This window comes from Pezoporus flaviventris, unplaced genomic scaffold (genome assembly GCF_033815535.1).
Source record: "Pezoporus flaviventris isolate CSIRO_AGI_PZ_B2104156 unplaced genomic scaffold, CSIRO_AGI_Pfla_v1 ptg000007l, whole genome shotgun sequence".
Taxonomy (NCBI): Eukaryota; Metazoa; Chordata; class Aves; order Psittaciformes; family Psittacidae; genus Pezoporus; species Pezoporus flaviventris.
Genome location: NW_026892555.1, coordinates 42,634,395 through 42,654,538, shown reverse-complemented (window position 1 = coordinate 42,654,538; position 20,144 = coordinate 42,634,395). Strand labels below are relative to the sequence as shown.

The 20,144-nt window shown below is 41.8% G+C and overlaps 1 protein-coding gene across 2 annotated transcripts in view; it reads left to right on the top strand.

Moving 5' to 3' along the window:
* Positions 1–20,144, top strand: part of SPIDR (scaffold protein involved in DNA repair) — a 204,213-nt gene that overhangs the window by 124,927 nt on the left and 59,142 nt on the right. For both annotated transcript variants that reach the window (XM_061448525.1, XM_061448526.1), the window contains 2 exons: positions 2,427–2,637; positions 7,351–7,598. In XM_061448525.1, coding sequence (XP_061304509.1) covers positions 2,427–2,637; positions 7,351–7,598 — 459 coding nt within the window. The remainder of the gene's footprint in view (positions 1–2,426; positions 2,638–7,350; positions 7,599–20,144) is intronic.

The window sequence follows — 20,144 nt, the reverse complement described above, 5'->3', positions numbered from 1 at the left end:
TGCTTCTGCAGGCCTTAGCCAAATAATTCCTCAAGGACAGTGACTGCAGTAAAGAAATGGGGGGCTTTTCCTGCAAGTTATATATGTTTACTTTTTGCTTTGTGTAAATGCTGAGTAGACATTAATTTATGCATTACTCATGTAAAGATGTGAACACTGACCTCAGAAAGCTCTAGGTGGTTATAAAAGTACTCGAGGCATGGAAGGCATATGCAAAACCATGGTACATGTAATTTGGGTATCAGTAAAACCTGCCTGCCTTAAAAAAAAAAAAAAAAGAAAAAAAGCTGATTACAGATCTGTACAGGAAAATAAAAATAAACCCATAAACCTCAGAGTTCCTGCGAATGATTTGCTACTAACGTCAGTATTTTTTTAGAGAATGAGATGATTTAGATCAAGCAAACATTCTTCTGACATTAGTGATGTAACAGTCTTGTGTTCAGCGAGATTTCCTGTTTACTTTGGGTCTCAACACAGACGTCTCAAGAAAGTAGGTGCTAAAATTTTCATTCCACATCTGCATGTAATGACAGCCCAAACTGTTCTGACATCTGGAACAAACTTTATATACGTTTTTGTTCTTCAGAAACAAGGGGGTAGTGACACCTGAAAAATCTCATGAGATCAGAGATTTCTTGGTATTTCTTGGTTTGCTGACTAAGCTAATTCCTCAGGTTTAATCCTGTAATGCAGAAAATTATCTGGCAGTTTTAGTTTGGTAGCCATGTGAGCTACTGTCATGCTCTTAACTGGGACCTTTGTTAGCACATTCACCTGGAGTCAAGGGACTCGGTGTCCCTTAGGGATGAACCATGGCTCATTTAGATCTGAAGAGCTCACAGATGGCAGTAAGGCATCGTGGTGAAGCTCAGTACTTAGCTTCATGCTGTAACTTTTAATGAATTTTCTGTTTCAAATCATAACTTCTATGGGTGTTCACAGATAGAAGCAATACATCTTTTTTATAATTTATGTGTATGATTCATAGTTTCAAGTGGAAAGCTTAGTTTTAAATGTATACTTTTTTCTAAAAGGCAGAGGTCATCTTCCTGTTGCATTATTTTCCTAATTATGAAAAAATGGGGATTGTATTTAATAACTTGTTGCAATTCTTTCTATGCCTTTGAAAATATAAAAGCTTTCACTTTCATTTACATATCCATACTCAGGTGGATGAAGGAATCTGTTATAAAACAGCTCATGGTCAAAATCTTGTATGGACTGAGATCAGAAATAAGTATTTTTGAGTGTTTTTTTTTGTTTCATTTTCATTTGCCTTTTGACTTTGCATGGTTGTATTTTCACAAGCGGTGTCATAGATGTGAAAACTTGCTTCATAATATGACTGTTGAGCAGTCTAAAGACTGAAGTCCTGAGGTTACTTCTGAACTCGGGTCAGCTCAACTTTGCTGCCAAGGCAGGAGGCCTTGTTTTACTCCCAAGTGATAAAAATCTAACAGTAGAAAAACACAGCCTGCAATAAAGTCACTCAGTGAGTTTTGTTTCTGTTTTGATGGTCTCTAGAAAATGAGATTGCTGATTGTTTTTGTTAGCTGACTTCATTAGGTTTGTATCCTGTGAGTATAGAAAGTGTATTTCTAACTGTGTGTTTGCAGTACTAGCATATGAAAAAATCCACCACTGAGATGTGCTCTGGCATTAAATTATTGTGTGTTTAGAGATTCTGCAACCATTACCTTAACCTAGTAGGCAAGAAATTGCTGCATGCAAAACTGTTTGGAAATTTACATTGGCACTAGAAACCAAAACTGGGTCTTGGAGAGCGCATTTATGACAGCAGCGATACACACAGGCAAAGTAATATCTGGCAATAGTAGGAAATGCATAAGATTTTGCTCTTAGAAAAAGAGAGGAGAAAGAGCAGAGGGAACAGCTTGCTGCTGGCTGCAGTGGGAATGAATGTGGGTCAGTGGGAAGCATACACTAGAGAGGGATGTGCTGCTCTACAAGGGCCAGGCTGGGTCCAGCAGAGCCAGCACTCTGAATTAACACAGAGCAGCATTAATAATATTTTGTTCATGGCTTTTACCTCAGTAACTGTATGCCAGCGTTCCTCATGTCCTTGGTTCTGCGGTGACAATGCAGAGACACCAAGTAGGATTTGTGTGAAGCCAGATGTGGTTCATGGGGCTTGTCAGTTCAGATGGCTTCCAGCTGTAAGTTGTCCCCGGGTGCAGAGGAGCTCCACTCACCCAGGGCTATGTCTGAGCTAGTATGGCTGGTCATGCTGAATATATGTATGGGGTGGGTTATTTACAATTTAGATAACATACCCTGGAGTGTTTTAGTATTAACTATAGAAGAAGGGGGAGAGAAGTACAACACAAAAGACATTTTAAAATAGTGCTTATTGGTAGTTTACCTTGTAATTGATTTGATGCCACTGAAATTATTTTTTCCAGGCAAAAACTGATTCTCAGAAATGCGGATGTTCCTGTTATCATGAATACATATTTTAGTGAGAAGGTGCTACCCAGTGAACACTCAGAAACAAGAGAGAAGACATACGGTCTTACAAAGATGCTTATTAGGAAGAATATTATATCTTTGGCAGAGGTGTTCAGGCTCGATGACGTTGATGATGAGTCACACGAGCAAACTTCAGATAATCAGGTAAGGTCCATTTGGGTCACAGTTCAGTACTTGCTAAGAGGTTGGTGTTGGAAATCATAACAAAACCAAAATTCTAAATTACTGACCTGTTCGGTTTCCCCTTGCATTTAGCCAAGGCTGAATAATATGCAGTGTTTATTTTAATAATATTTTCTTAGTGGAGGCTTTTGGCCAATCCAGATGCTGAACTGCTGTGAGGTTATTTTGCTGAAGTCTCATTACTATGCTAAATAGAATCATAGAATCATAGAATCGTTAGGGTTGGAAAGGACCTTAAGATCATCAACTTCCAACCCCCCTGCCATGGGGAGCGACACCTTATGCTAAATCATATCACCCAAGGCCTCGTCCAACCTGGTCTTGAACACGGCCAGGGATGGAGCATTCACAACCTCCCTGGGCAACCCATTCCAGTGCTTCACCACCCTAACAGGAAAGAATTTCCTCCTTATACCCAATCTAAACTTCCCCTGTTTAAGTTTTAATCTGTTACCTCTTGTCCTGTCACTACAGTCCCTAATGAAGAGTCCCTCCCCAGCATCCCTATAGGCCCCCTTCAGATACTGGAAGGCTGCTATGAGGTCTCCATGCAGCCTTCTCTTCTCCAGGCTGAACAGCCCCAACTTCCTCAGCCTGTCTTCATACGGGAGGTGCTCCAGTCCCCTGATCATCCTTGTGGCCCTTCTCTGGACTTGTTCCAACAGTTCCATGTCCTTTTTATGTCGAGGACACCAGAACTGCACACAAGACTCCAGGTGAGGTCTCACAAGAGCAGAGTAGAGGGGCAGGATCACCTCCTTCGACCTGCTGGTCACGCTCCTTTTGATGCAGCCCAGGATATGGTTGGCTTTCTGGGCTGCAAGCGCACACTGAAGCTGGCTCATGTTCATTTTCTCATTGACCAAAACCCCCAAGTCCTTCTCCGCAGGGCTGCTCTGAATCTGTTCTCTGCCCAACCTGTAGCTGTGCCTGGGATTGCTCCGACCCAGGTGTAGGACCTTGCACTTGGCATGGTTAAACTTCATGAGGCTGGCATCAGCCCACCTCACAAGCATGTCGAGGTCCCTCTGGATGGCATTCCTTCCCTCCAGGGTATCAACTGAACCACACAGCTTGGTGTCATCGGCAAACTTGCTGAGGGCGCACTCAATCCCACTGTCCATGTCAGCAACAAAGATGTTGAACAAGACCGGTCCCAACACCGATCCCTGAGGGACACCACTCCTTACTGGTCTCCAGCCGGACACTGAGCCATTGACCACAACTCTTTGCATGCGGCCATCCAGTCAGTTCTTTATCCACCGAGTGGTCCATCCATCAAATTGATGTCTCTCCAATTTAGAGACAAGGATGTCTTGTGGGACAGTGTTGAACGCTTTACACAAGTCCAGGTAGATGACATCAACTGCTCTACCCCTGTCCATCAATTCTGTAGCCCCATCATAGAAGGCCACCAAATTGGTCAGGCAGGATTTCCCCTTAGTGAAGCCATGCTGGCTGTCATGAAGCACCTTGTTGATTTTCATGTGCCTTAGCATGCCATCCAGGAGAATCTGCTCCAAGATTTTGCCAGGCACAGAGGTGAGACTTAGTGGTCTGTAATTCCCTGGGTCATCCATTTTCCCCTTCTTGAAAATGGGGGTTATATTTCCCTTTTTCCAGTCATCGGGAACTTCACCTGACTGCCATGGTTTTTAAATATGATCTCCAGTGGCTTAGCAACTTCATTTGCCAGCTCCTTCAGGACCCGTGGATGGATTTCATCAGGCCCCATGGACTTGTGCACGTTCAGATTTTTAAGATGGTCTCGAACCAGATCCTCTCCTACAGTGGGATCGAAGTCTTCATTCTCACAGTCCCTGCATCTGCCTTCCAAGACTTGGTTGGTTTGGTCAGAACCTTTGCCTGTGAAGACCAAGGCAAAGAAGTCATTCAGAACCTCAGCCTTCTTCAAATCCCGTGTAGCCAGTTCTCCTGAGAGCTTCCTGAGGGGGCCTACATTCTCCCTAGTCTGTTTTTTATTTGCTATGTACCTGTAGAATCCCTTCCTGTTACCTTTAATACCTCTAGCTAAGTTTAATTCTAACTGGGCCTTAGCTTTCCTAACCTGGTTCATAATTTCCTGGACAACATCCCTGTATTCTTCCCATGCCACTTGTCCTTGCTTCCACTTATTATAAGCCTCTTTTTTCAATTGAATTTTCTTCAGGAGCTCCTTATCCATCCAAGGAGGTCTCCTGGCCCTCCTGCTGCACTTCCTTCTGGTTGGGATGCAACACTCCTGAGCTTGCAGTAGGTGATCCTTGAATATCAACCAACAGTCTTGGGCCCCCCTGCCCTCTAGGGCTGTATCCTATGGAACCTTCCGAAGCAGATTCCTGAAGAGGCCAAAGTCTGCTCTCTTGAAGTCCAGGGCAGTGAGCTTGCTGCATGCCCTTCTCACTGTCCTGAGGATCTCAAATTCGAGCATCTCATGATCGCTGCATCCAAGGCTGCCCTGGAGCATCACATTTCCAACGAGCCCTTCCCTGTTGGTGAGCACGAGGTCAAGCATGGCACCTCTCCTTGTTGGCTCCTCTATTACTTGCAGAAGGAAGTTGTCTTCCACACAATCGAGGAACCTCCTGGATTGCTTGTGCCGGGCCGTACCGTCGCTCCAACAGATGTCAGGGTAGTTGAAGTCCCCCATGAGAACAAGGGCCTGTGAGCGTGAGGCTTTTCCTATCTGTCTATGGAGTGCTTCATCCGCAGGTTCTCCTTGATCAGGCGGTCTGTAACAGATCCCCACAGTAATGTCTCCCATAGCTATATTCCCTTTAACCCTGACCCACAAACTCTCTGTGGACTGCTCACCTGTCCCCAGACAGAGTTCCATACTCTCCAGCCTATCCCTAACAAAGGGCAATTCTCCCTCCCCGCCTGCCAGGCCTGTCTTTTCTAAAGAGCCTGTAACCTTCCATTCCAACACTCCAGTCATAGGAGCCATCCCACCATGTTTCTGTGATGCCTATTATATCATACCCCCATAGACGTGCACACATCTCTAATTCCTCTTGTTTGTTCCCCATGCTACGGGCATTCGTATAGAGGCATCTGAGCTGAGCTCCAAATGAAGCCGGCTCATTGGCTGGAGAAGCTGGAATATCTCTACATCACTCCGAGCATTTATTATAGGTGCTGGCAACTGACTGAGTGTGTTGGGATGGAATGATGCCCCCCTCCCCCAACACATCTAGTTTAAAGCCTCCTTGACCAGTCTGGCAAGCCCCCTACCAAAACTGCTCTTTCCCTTCTTTATCAGACCAGCTCCACCAGCCCCCACTAGACCTGGCGTACAAGCTTGGGTTCCGTAAACAGTAATAGTAGCTTGGGTTTCCATTCATTTCTCTCCTATTCCTTAGAGCTGAATAGCTAAGCTTTATTTGAAATAAAATCAGTTTTCTGCTCACTCACTCAAGATATTATTTTAAATAAACATTCCTTTTTCACATTATTTCTTAACTCATTTCCTAAGCAATCCTATGCTTTCTTTAAAGCACCAATTGGTAATAACACCATCGCCCTTTCCTGCGCCTTTAATTTGTTTTCTTTCCTATTTTGACTTTATGGTAAAGTGACTACTGACTGTGCATGTCTCTATCTGTGGTTCTGCAAGCTGAGGTATTCTAAGAGATCTGGTGTTCTGATAGTCCGTACTAGCACTTTCTCTTGTAAAGGCTTTATTTTGGCCACCCAAAATCATTCTTAATACTTAGTATCTGAGAAGTTTGGCCCTACAGGTTTGATGAACAACACTGAGTGTCAACATTTTGTGTTTGCCTTATATGTAATTCCCATGATAGGCCTGGGAATGGAAAAGTTACATAAATCAACTCTCCTTTCTTGCTTCAGTTCTACCTTGTAAAAAGCTTCTACTGTGGTATTCAAAAACCAGAACAATTCACTCGTTTCCCCCATGGTGCTTAGCCATCGATATATATCGATCATGTTAGTCTATGCTTGCATACACTTTTTACTGAGAAATTTATTTTAAAATTAATGAAATTACTCATTTAGATTAAGGCACAGTCTAGCAGAATTTTATTCATATAATTTGAGAGTTTGGAAGATTTTATTTATAAAATATGTTTTAAAATTAATGAAGTGCTTTGGAACCTACTTTTGGAAGGAGGATTGGACTTCTAAAGTTCTATACTTTTCATTAATCATCTAATTCTTTTACATTGAAACATTTTACATTGAAATGTGCAAGTCTTAGGACTAGCTTACTGTTCTCTGAAACTAGACACCTGTTCATTTTCAACTTAAAGTTCAGAAGCATTCAAGTTGGAGTTGACCCATTTTAGAAGAGGAAGGAACAAAATATCAACAAACTAAAAATGAAACTCAGTTCAAAGGGAAGAATCATAAATACTGGTATCAATTGTTTTCCTGCTGGTGTCACCCTCATCTCTCATGGACTGAGTTAGGTCAGTGCAGAGTATGAGTTAAATACAGGAGAGCACTGTGTGTGCTCAGCTCTCTTGAGAGGTCATTAAAAATCAATAGTAAATACTGGCCACTAGTCTGTAAGATAGTTTAGGTGCAGTAGGTATTTTGAAACTGATTTTGCATTTCTTTCAGTGATTTTTCATGCTGAAGTTTTACTCTTTAGCACTGCATAGTTTCAAGGCCCCCATGAAATGTTTCTATTAATGGGTTTTCCTTCGCCAGGTCGCTTGTGCTCCACAAATCTGTAACAACTATGATTCGGAAAAGCATCCCTTAGCACAGAGTGCTGTTAATGATTCTCTGCTTGAAATGGTGGAAAGCCAGGGAGCAGTGGGTTGGAAAGAAGCGCATGTACGAGTCGTTATCCAAAGGGTGTACTGTTTGCCTGCAAGAGGTTATGGAAGCCACGTTCAAGGAAACAAGCCTCTTTGTGCAACACCCATCATAAATTCAGATCCACCAAATGTTAGGTGAGTAGTAAGATGCATGGGAATTTTTCTGTTGAGGCTGTGATATATGAGAAACTAAAAAGGAGGGAGTTTGGAAATGTCATTCTTAATCGCCAGCCTGCAGGGAATAAGCATGCTCAGCAAAGTGTGGAGCTCTTGATGGAAGTGGTGTAGTTATTTAGTCGGTATGGTGTGACACAGAAGTAGTCCTGCCCAAAGGAGGGAAGGGTTTGTCTATAGCTTGTGTCATCACCAGAAGACTTAAAACAAATTAATGGGAATTTAATTTAAAACCAATGATGATCTTCAACATCTTACACTGTTCGTTGCGTTTAACAAAATAACTGTTATTTACCATTTACCTATTTCAGTCTCCAGTACGCTCTGCTAGTAAGTTATGCTGATAGAGTGGTCTCCTGAAGCAAAAGAGAAATATAGAGAGAGATGGAGTTATAAAATGGGGATTTTGCATAGATTCCATTAGAGAAACATAGGCATAGACATGCAAACCTCCATTGTGAAGCCACTGGAAAAGGCTCCTGTTGAGTTCCGGAAAACTGGAGGTCACAGCAGTTCAGCTTCTCTGCAGTAAAAAGTGATCTGGTGTCAAAACATTAACAATAATGAATAAATCTTATAGGCAAAACCTGTGGAGCATACAGCTTCAGACCAGTGGTTTTAAGCATTTCTGGTTTAGTGTTTGCATCCTAATACTGGTCTGTTTCCTGTGTAGGGAATCAAGAATGGGACCTCGTTTTCTTAAGTACAAAAGCTATGCCAAGCACAGTTTTCCCTTCTGATCAGTACTGAACTGCTGCATCCTCTCCTTCTCCTGTTATGATCCCCAAGGTTTCAGACCAAATAGTGATTTCAGAGTCTTTCTCCGCAGTTCTCAATCTGAGATCACTGTGTCTGTTATTGATTTTCCTTCCTTTGGTTTTGCACTAACGTTTGGCTCATGATGACTTAAAAAATTTGAAAGGTAAGATACATTCAATTTTGTTTTCACTCAGGAAGCTCATTAAGGAAAGTTACAGTGGCAGAGATTGTATAAAGCTTCTAAGTTTGGCCTCTCAGGACATTAGAAGATTTCTCTTCCCGCAGAGTTTTCTGCTCTGTAGATGTGCAATTAGTTTAAAAGGCCCCGTTGAGAGCTCTCCAGATGTAATTTGCAATAGGCTTTGAAGGGATTCTTCAAGGTTTGAAGAATTTGAGTTCCAATAAGCCACCCTGCTGGTGGGTAGTAGCATGCTCACAGGTCCTTCTTCCTGAGCTTTTGAAATACTGGAATTCTCCCAATTCTCACTACCTTGTAAGCGACTGGATAATTTACAGCACTCATTGATAAATGAAATTCCTCCAGGAGGAATTCAGGAAGATTGTTCTTTCCTAAAATGCAAGCTCAGTCATCCCTCACAGGAAAGTAATTATCAACAGCCGTGTCCCCAGTATTTTTTAAAAAGCTCCTTTGCATATAATAGTTATATTAACCTCAACTTGCATTATTTTTTTAAAAGCAATCGATACGTCTTGTCATGTGAACTCATTGCTTTATGTTTAATTTGTTCTTGCTGTAGTATATATTTTTTTAAAACTGAGACGAAAAGTATTTTTCCAGTCTCACATCAATATGTGATTTTGAGGTGAGTATTCCTCTGTCTAGACTTTTCTTCCAGAGGGCTAAATTTGATCAAGTCAAGGCAGCTGGCAGTCTATTATTCAAGCTGATTTTTAGCAGCATCAGTTCTAGCAGAGTTCAAATGACAATACTGTCTCTGTATTTCCTTTCCTACTTTTAACCAAAAGTATACTTAACTTGCAGTCACGCCATTTGAGGTAGTTAACCTGCCTGAGCCCACGCCCTTCACAGGAATGGGGTGAAAGAAAACAGAAATCTCAGATTGCACTCCTTATGTCAAACTTGAAATAGAAATGAAATAAAAGAAAAAATGAGTCCGTTGCTTTTGAGTACATACTGTAGCTGGCTATTCTCATGTGCAGTTGTTAAACTGGCCTCTTCCGAGTTCCTCACATTTTATAGATATCCCAGCCCAGAAAAGAGCTTGGTTGTCCTTGTTTGCAGCTGTCAGACTGTCTCGTGGATCCTGAAGAGGAAAAACAACCCACTTTCTCTTTTGCAAAGAAGAGAACAAACTCTTCTAAGACTGAGGAATGGAAAACACCTCATACTGCTTTATCAGCTGCTATTTCCATACCTGATAGACATCCACATGAGACTTTTCTCCTCTGTCAAAAATGTCTGTGTCTGTCACCTGATAGTGAGCAAAAGGGTCCAACGCCTTCTGGCAGTTCTTTGAACCAACTGATGGCTCATTCTTTTGTGACTAAAAAAAAAAACAACTTTTTTTTTTCTTTGTAAACTTCTTTTTGTGAAGTGAAACTGCCGTAAAGGTTTGTATTTTATGAGGCAAGATGAGTTAGATAATTCATTCTTTCATGAACAGAAGTTTGTAATTAGATATCAAGGTAGATGAATAGTCACTTGGTTTGTATTTTGGACAGGCTGTTTTATTGTGTATCTTCTTTTGTAGCACTCCACAATAACCTAGATGTTGTTGCCACAGGGAAGCATAAAAAACACAGTAAGCTGAAAAAAGGCATGAAATTAAATGTGGAAGAGGAGAAGTGATGCATTTTGTGCAAGACATCCAGTTTCTAGAAAGAGACTGGCAAATAGTGGGAGAAACTGCTATTTTCATTGTAAGGAAATGGATTCATTTAATTGCTTAAAAACATAAAAATTGGTAAAAGATAAAAATCACAGAAATGCCTATATGCATCTAGCTTTTATTGTTCATAAATACACATATGTAGAATATGGCTTCTTACTGATAGACAAATGGATACGTCTGATGGGTTTAAGTCTGTTTAGCTGAAGTATTTAAAGCATTTTCTGAGGACACTGAGAAATCATAACACAGACTGAGGAGTTCTCTGGCTTCTGTTGTACAGAAATTGGTCCCACGTTCCCTGAATTATTGTTGAATTATTTGCCTTTCCCCCCATAATTAACTGTTCTTGCAAATGGACTTTTCATGCTGAAGAAGTTTCTTAGAGAGGGGGGGAGAGAAGAAAATATGACTCGCCGTGACTGCCTGCTCATTTCCAGCATTCCTAGCATACTTTTTACTGCCTTTTCCCCTCTGATGAGATACTTTTGCTAATGACACGTTTGTGTAAACCCGATTATTTTGACTCTTTTCAAAAAAGGCCTGGCTCACATGTACAGAGATCCCAAAGAAACTCCTGTCAACCTGAGCAGCTCACTGGTGCTGAGGTGTCTGACTCACTGCGTCGGCCTTGTACTTTGTGTTCCTGGGATAAAGCAGTGTATAATTTGGATTTTGCTCTTGCCAGTATCTGTTTGTTTTGAGTGGGCCACGTGAGTTCAGTAAAAAATAGAGCTGGTCAGTTTTATGCCTTAAAGAATATGGCTGGTTGTTTGTGAAACTAAAATAGATGCATTTTTAGGACTATTAGGCAGTTTAACTGGTCAGAGATTTGGATGAGGAGGCTGGAGAGAAAAGGGTGTTGTCTATTAAGAAGGAAAAGCTAACCACTGCTGATATAAAACAATGCTAGCTATAGCTATGAATCCACATTTTAAAATCTTTGTGGGTGACTAGAGAAATTTTCTGGTTGTTTCTCTTGGCATATGATTTGTCCTGCTTCCTACCTGAAAATTAGCACTCTAGCCTGCTATAACTGTCTATTCCAAGAACAAAGGAAAGGCAGTACATTTACTTTAAAACATAATGTTCTCAGCCTCTATGCAGTAGTCATCAATAGTTCTTTTGGTTTTGCTCTTTGTTTGCCAGTTGCCAGATCTCAAAGCAGTGGAAAGGCCTGCTGCCATGCAAGCAGGACCCTTGGGGAGCAAAATATTTAGAGAAGCCAAGGATTTGTTTGAGTGGCTGGAAGAAACAGAAGTTTGGGGAAAGTCACATTTCTCTTTCTGAGCAGGCCCTCAGAAACATGATAGTTGCTGGGATTCATTATGCTCTAGCAAGTTGTTGCAAGTTTCTGAGTAGTCTGCTCATATGTAATTCTGTATAAAACAGGTTTTTTGCAAACAGTAATTCTGTAAAGTTAATTAATTTCAAAGTTGGATTTCCTTTTTTCCTCTCTTTCTTTGTCCAATGATCTTCACTGTTTATCTTAAAACAAATCTAGCCAATGGGATAACCTGTCTGGCAGCATGCACAACTAGAAGTTGAATGTCAGGTGCTGCAACTAACATTCCAAGTAGGTGGACTCATATATCGAAAAGTCACCCTTCTGGTGTGGAAAACCTAGCTTACATTTTATAAAGCATACTGAAATAAACAACAACAACAAAAAAAAATGGAGGTCTTCTTATCTGAAAAGAGCCCAGATTGGAAAGGAGTGTCGTGAAAGATCCATGTTCACAGATGCTAACATCTGTCAGAATGTTTTTTGTGGCTGACTTAAATCTGTTTACAGCATTCCATTTGTTTTTTGTGTTTTTTGTTCAACAAAATGTTTTAAATGGAATGGTCATAAATGTAAGTTTTTTAAAATTACATTATGTTTCTGGGATGTGATTTTTCAAGTGGGAAATAAACAGGAAATAGGTAACTGAAGTGCAGTAGAGAATACTCCATAAGCTTCTCTGATTTCCCTTTTTCGGATCCCTCTCAGAAGAGAAGATACGTGCTTCTGATATTGCAAAGTAGTCTAATTGCTCCTTGGCAGACCTGTAATAGTTCTCTTGACAGCTGTGGTTCAAGGTCTAGTAACCTGTTTCTGCTCTGAAGTCTCTTGCTTTTTTCCTTTTTTTTTTTCTTCACAGTTAAGACTCTCTGACACTTGGATTATTCCCCTTTGCCTCCACCCTGCTCTATTTTTAATTCTCTAACTGGAGCCACCAAAACAGAGAATAAGGACAAAAGGCTGTTGGAAAAATTGCTTTGGTATCACGTTGTCTGGCTGGGGCAATAAAGTGTATTATATATTTAACACTGTAGTTTCCCTGTGCTGTTGCCCAGATAGCCCTGAAAGTCTGTTTTCCCTGCTGCCGGTGGTACAGACGGATAGATGGAACTTGGGCTTCTTCCAGTGCCACTGTAGTACAACAATTTGTTAATTTGACATTACCGTTTATTTTTCAGTGCTAAATATTTACATAATCTTATTCTGTCCAAGGGCAAGGTGAAAGCACTGTTATCTGATATACTCTGTACAAAGGAAAAAAAGGACCCCTCAACATACCTCACCGGGTTTTGGCCCTGCACTGGGAATAGGCAATTAATCAATTTGCCATTGTTCTAAAATGTCAGGGCAGTGGTAAAAGCTGCTGATACAGAAAAGAGTCTCCAGAAGACAGCAGCCAGCATAGACCACAAGTGTGACAGAGATTCAGTCTTTTTGGAAAGCAAGCAGGCAGGAACAGAAACCAGCCATCAGATGGCCAACACTAACACTGTGTGTGCGTTCAGCAAAGACAAGACACTGGTTGCTAGCTTGTATTTCCTCCCTGCCCAAGTGCTTAAACTGATCAGTAAAGTGCCCATATGTTCACAGAAGAGTGTCACACACCCGCAAGCCTTTTGTTGGTCAAGAAGGAGGAACAGCTCTACTTAACCGATAGCTCTACCCTATGATAGAGAAATTGCAGAGATACATAAATAACAGAGATGTATAAATGGTTTGGAAACATCATGATGTAGTTGCGTATTCACCACCACTTACCTTGTAACAATACCTTTTCACACCTCCCACATCTGATGAAGTGGCTTTAGAAATCTAGGGAAGGTTTATGGCACCTGAACACCTTGTTTCCCACTGCTGTCTCTTTTAAGGCTGTATGCACCCAACTGGTTATTTTCAAGGGAATGTGTAAATGAGGAAGAGCAAAGTGGTCCCCTGTATGTTATCCTATAGTGGAGACCAGACTAGGGAGTAGAAAGCAAACAATCTGAAAAGGTAATTTTCCAGCCCTAGACCCACAATCAAGGTATGTGCTGTTGTACATTGTCTGTTTTAAACCAGGAATAGTAATTTTCCAGCAACTGTTATTTGTTGAGAATTAGTCTAAGACGGCCTATGTAAAAGGTATGGAATCTTTACCTTGGTTTTGACCTTTTTTTCCCTTGAGTTTTTGTATAAGAGCAGAAATCCTCCATGTGTGTTTTACTCCTCTACCTTTCACTGTCTACATGACTTCAGTCCTGACGTGGAGGAATTGTTAAAAGTTGTGCTAGAGCTCTCCAAAGTTTTTATAAAAGCCAGATTTTGTCTCTGGAATTTGTTTTCCTGGTATCATGGGACAAAAGGCAAGGACTGTGAGCAGTGATAAGTATTATACATGCCTGGATGGCCATGCTGAGCTAGCAGCTAGGAGAGAAATTTAACCACCCAAGTATTGCATGTAATTTCTGGGCACCTTGGGCAGGTAAACAGTCTTTGTACACATAGTCTCAAGTATCTGCATAGATCAGTGGATGTCGGAAGAAACATCAGCACAGATTTAATACAAAGGCAAGTTTCCAAAAAGGAAGATTCTTCAAAGTAACTTTTTGTCATCAGCTTTGTAAAAGGTTCTGTTTAGATGTAAGAAATCAATACTCCTTGGAAAGGTGTTACGAACTTACTCTTTTGGGAAGAAGGAGGTATTTTGTCCCAAAGAGTACAGAGTCAGGAATACATTGTTCTATCTGGTTTTAAAACGATGGGCACACTCCAGTAGTTAAGCCAAGACAGACTGTGAAAGGGGCCATATTGCTGGGATATTGGTCTGTACACCTGTATCTTAAGCTTTTATACACTTTCTGTTATAGAATACAAAAGATTAAAATACAGCAAACAATATGAATAAAATATAAAGTTCCTCAGAGAAGACAGTCATGATTAGTTCTTTCAGTAAGCATTGGGGTTTAAAATTGGTATGTAACTTACAACTGCACTTAAAGTTACCTTATGCTCACGTGCCAGTCCTGACTGGCTGCAGTGCCTCCTGGTTTTGTTGTATTTCTCACAGCCAAAGGCAGTCAGCAACAACACACTGGCAAGGAATCTGCTACAGGCTGTGCTGAAATCCTCAAACTCATTTTGGTTAATGCCTCAACCCTCTCTCTGGCTAAAGGGGGCTTCACAGGGTTTGGAGAAGAACATACTCCTCAAGTGAAAAAAAGTGATGATCAGAAACCTGGGATAAACTTACTGTGTATTACACTTCGCAGTGTAAGGACTCAAGTGGAATGGCAGTTAAGAGAGACTTGATTAGTTTTGTAATTTTAGTCCTATAGTAAAGAAAATGGAGATTATTCACCTAATACATACTGCCTGATATATGTTCAAAATGGTTTTGTAACTCACTGAATCTTGATACTTGATTCGTAAACTGTGTTTGGTTGCAGTGTGGGCTTCTCTGGACAACCTGCTTTATAAGTGCTTAAGGCTAGGACTGAATGAAAAATGTATTTCAGAGAAGTTTCCTGTTTAAATGGACCAAGAACAATGTCATGAAGTTGCAAAGTGTACTTTTTTGACATGTTTGTGTTGTGGGCTGTGTTTTATTCGATATCAGATGATAACAGGATCTTATATACATGTGGTTTCCCATCTCTGGCACTCTTACTTCTGGTGGTATGCCAGTCATTGAGATAGATCTTGCAGAAGCATCTCCAGATCCTGCCCTGTTGGAGGTGCTAATCTGAGCCATCAGGCAGTTACCACCAACAACTGTAAGGACCTTTGTGCAGCTCTTCTTCCAGCTCAGAGGCACTTACTGATCTGTGCAACTAGATGTGCAAGGGCTACATCTGAAAGCTGACTTCATATGGCCACCTGAGAGTGGGGTGAAGGTATTGGTTGCTCCTAGTTGCTTTTCTTGTGTCTGCAGCAATGGAAAGAAGAATGCAAAGATGGAAGTGAAGGCAGAAGGTAGCTTTTCTTTGTGAGGGCTACTCTGCCCAGGACATTGTTGTCCACTGTCTTCCACATACACACAAATGTAGATAGCAGATAGGAGCAAAGTTCCCTGTAGGGTGTGGTGAAGTCTCTACCCTATTGCTACTCCCTCTGCAATTGTGCTGCCATATGACACTTGGAAGTTGTGCTGTCACTGCAAGGTCCTTTCTTATTTTCTGCTGTACAGCATCATTATCCTTACATAGGAAGATGGCTTTAAGGAAACCGTATATTTTTATATTATAAAAATATAAAATTATTAGAATCATAGAATAATTAGGGTTGGAAAGGACCTTAAGATCATTCCAACCCCCTGCCATGGGCAGGGACACCTCACACTAAACCATATCACCCAAGGCCTCGTCCAACCTGGTCTTGAACATTGCCAGGGATAGAGCATTCACAACCTCCCTGGGCAACCCATTCCAGTGCCTCACCACCCTAACAGGAAAGAATTTCCTCCTTACATTCAGTCTAAACTTCCCCTGTTTAAGTTTTAACCCGTTACCCCTTGTCCTATCACTACAGTCCCTAATGAAGAGTCCCTCCCCAGCATCCCTATAGGCCCCCTTCAGATACTGGAAGGCTGCTATGAGGTCTCCATGCAGCCTTCTCTTCTCCAGGCTGAACAGCCCCACCTCTCTCAGCCTGTCTTCATACAGGAGGTGCTCCAGTCTCCTGATCATCCTTGTGGCCCTTCTCTGGACTTGTTCCAACAGTTCCATGTCCTTTTTATGTCGAGGACACCAGAACTGCACACAATACTCCAGGTGAGGTCTCAACAAGAGCAGAGTAGTGGGGCAGGATCACCTCCTTCGACCTGCTGGTCATGCTCCTTTTGATGAAGCCCAGGATACAGTTGGCTTTCTGAGCTGCAAGAGCACACTGCCTGCTCATGCTCCTTTTCTCATCAACCAACACCCCCAAGTCTTTCTCCGCAGGGCTGCTCTGAATCTGTTCTCTGCCCAACCTGTAGCTGTGCCTGGGATTGCTCTGACCCAAGTGTAGGACCTTGCAATTGGCCTGGTTAAACTTCATGAGGTTGGCATTATCCCACCTCACAAGCGTGTCGAGGTCCCTCTGGATGGCATTCCTTCCCTCCAGGGTATCAACTGAACCACACAGCTTGGTGTCATCGGCAAACTTGCTGAGGGCGCACTCAATCCCACTGTCCATGTCAGCGACAAAGATGTTAAACAAGACCGGTCCCAACACCGATCCCTGAGGGACACCACTCGTTACTGGTCTCCAGCTGGACATTGAGCCATTGACCACAACTCTTTGTGTGCAGACATCCAGCCAGCTCTTTATCCACCGAGTGGTCCATCCATCAAATTGATGTCTCTCCAATTTAGAGACAAGGATGTCATGTGGGACAGTGTCAAATGCTTTGCACAAGTCCAGGTAGATGACATCAACTGCTCTACCCCATCCATCAGTTCTGTAGCCCCATCATAGAAGGCCACCAGATTGGTCAGGCAGGATTTCCCCTTAGTGAAGCCATGCTGGCTGTCATCAAGCACCTTGTTGATTTTCATGTGCCTTAGCATGCCATCCAGGAGAATCTGCTCCAAGATTTTGCCAGGCACAGAGCTGACACTGACTGGTCTGTAGTTCCTCGGGTCATCCATTTTCCCCTTCTTGAAAATGGGGGTTATATTTCCCTTTTTCCAGTCATCGGGAACTTCATCTGACTGCCATGATTTTTTAAATATGATCTCCAGTGGCTTAGCAACTTCATTCGCCAGCTCCTTCAGGACCCGCAGATGGATCTCATCAGGCCCCATGGACTTGTGCACGTTCAGATTTTTAAGATGGTCTTGAACTAGATCCTCTCCTACAATGGGCGCAAGGTCTTCATTCTCACAGTCCCTGCATCTGCCTTCCATATTTTTTTATTCTTATTCCATATTTTTCAGTAGTTTCCCAATTATTCTAGACCAAGGGCAGCCACATACTTAGGAATGCGTGCTTGGCAGGGGGGGTACAGTCCCACAGCTGTGCAGTTGTGGTCCCTTTATAGCACATGCTGCAGAAACTCCACCAGAAAGGAGATGTGCACTTCTGTTTCTGAGCAAGTGAACAGGGAAAGTACAAAGAGCACACCATTAGTGGTGTGGGATAACAGATTACACTACAGTCCCAACTTCACAGAAGTGGCTAGTGTAGTTAAGATTATGGAAGGAGAGTCCCAGATGTGGGAGTGTGTTGGTCATGGGAGAAGGAAGTAATGAGTAGAGCTGAGGTCCTCATATGAGGAATATTAAAGTCATCACAGGGTATTAAAATACCATTTTGTGTGAGTTACCTTTCTGTCTGCCCATTTATTTCCCTTGAGCCTATGAAGTTCCTGTTATGTGTTTCTTCCCTGAGGCAGCAGCTTTCTCCACTATTGAATTCAAATATGAACTAGTTACGAGAGCTACAGATGCTCGTCTTTGTCCTATCACGATGGGATTATGCATTTTCCCCTGCCTCTGAACAAATGCCAAAATTTGTAAATTCTATTTGACATGAGAAAAAAAATGTGAAAGGAAATTATTTGGATTGCAACAACTCATATCTTCAATACAGAGCTATAACTGACCATATATATAATGTAAATGGGAAGTAGAACAGATTGTCAGCAAAAACATTCAGTGCTTAATCTCTGCAAAAGTGTTTTTAATTTTTTATTTCTATTTAATTGTAAGTGCCTATTTCCTTTGCAAAGGAACTGAAAACTTCCAAAACTTTCTTGAGCTGTTTAGTCATGATTAAAAATAGCTGTGATAGGAGCTCATCTATACCTTGGTGCTTCTGTTTATCTGAGTCATCATCTGTATTTGGACTGCTAGGGTTTAGGGGAGCATTGTAGCAATAACATCCTGTGAAAACAGGTATTTGAAGTGGGTGACTTGACAGGAAAATCAGTGGCTCTCAGACTGTTTGCATTTCACTGGTGTAAGTGAGAAGGGGCTCTGCTGAGGTCGTGGATTTGTAAGAATTGAGTTGCAACTCAGGTTATACACACCGAGCAGAAGGGAGATAAAGCAATAGGAGGTGCCGTGTCTTATTTAGAGGTTGGAACTTCAGCAAACCAACAAACTGCAAATGGATAATTTATTTTTAAATGCTTGCAAAGGGTTGCACCGTGTTGGGTAACATCTGCATGTTAGAATTAGGAAACTCCTCCACAGACAAGTAGATTCTATTCTAGATGAAATACAATAGATTCTATTCTGGGATGAAACTTTAGTTTCATCCCCATTAAATATATAGAAGCTGGATTTGGGGGTGACCCACCAGGTTGAGTTGCTGTCTGGGTAATACAAATCAGAGGAAATTTTAAAAGTCATGCATTGAGCAAAATCATCAGAATGAAGAATCATGACAGTTAGAAACAAGATTTTTTTTTTTTTTTACAAACATATTTTTGAGTGTTTCTAAGCTTTTTGGGTGAAGAACCCAAAACCTCCTGTTCAGCCTCCTGCGTAAATGGATTTCCATTATTTAAAAAAAAAAAAAAAAGGACAAAAAGCTAGGTATGATTCTTACTTATTGGTTGGACTTCAGAAGCTCAGGTTTTAAAATACATATTCAGTATTTTGAGGTGGAAAATACATCTGAAAACAGGCAGCCCTGTTAACATGCTTTATGTGCTTCTAAAGGAAGGCTCCCCTTTAAGGTGGGCTAATGTTCGTACAGTGTTAGATTGTGACAGTTCTTAGGAAGCAGCAAACAGGACTGGAAGGAACTGGGATGAGTGTAACTGTGTGTGCCTGGCCTCCCAGCAAAGACCTGAAGGGTTTGTCTCTGTCTGAAGTCACCTGCTGAAATACATAGATGCAGATAGTGACAAAGTAACTGCTTTCAGAATAAAACCAACCCTTTTATAATAGCAGAGAAACAGTCCAATAGTCAAAAAGGAGAGAAGAATGTATGTGCACACAATACGGTTGAATAAAAATCATGGAGTGTCTTAGCACTTCAGTTTCCTGATGTTTTGGTCCAAATTTGCAACTCCGAAATCTTGGAGTTGCACGTATCCTTTTTTCCACTGAGCAGAAATAGATGTTTTTCCCTTTTCTGAATATGCACTGGATAAATCTGAGTCTCTTTCACTTTTCTGCAATTTTGTTTTCTATTTGGCACAATAAAAGTATAAACCCTGTAGTAAGTTTGGAGAGCACGCAGAACCCTGAGGCATAAAGTGTCATTTCTCTGCTCCGTGTATGTCGCTGCGTGTATTATTTATTACAACTGAATTTGTAACGGCACTAGAGCAAAGCAAAGTGACATTACAGCAAAACACAGTAGTAAGAACCGGGCTGTGTTCCGTCAGCTTCGGGGTGGACTGACATTCTTATGCCCACAGGTCAGCCCCTTGGTTAATAGATATTTCCTTCCTTTCTGCGAGCCGCCAGGAGAAACGCAGGGCTCCGGGTTACGGGAGGACCCGCTGGGCGAGCGAGGCGGGCACGTGGTTTGCCGCTCCCCCTGCGCCCCCCGTGCTCAGTGTGTCTCTGCACACGCTGTTCAGTAAACAAACCGTGGAGAACCAGAGCGAGCTGGTTCAGAGCAGCCAGTTCATTCACACAGACCACTTGGAAAGTGATGCCTTTGCGCAGCCTT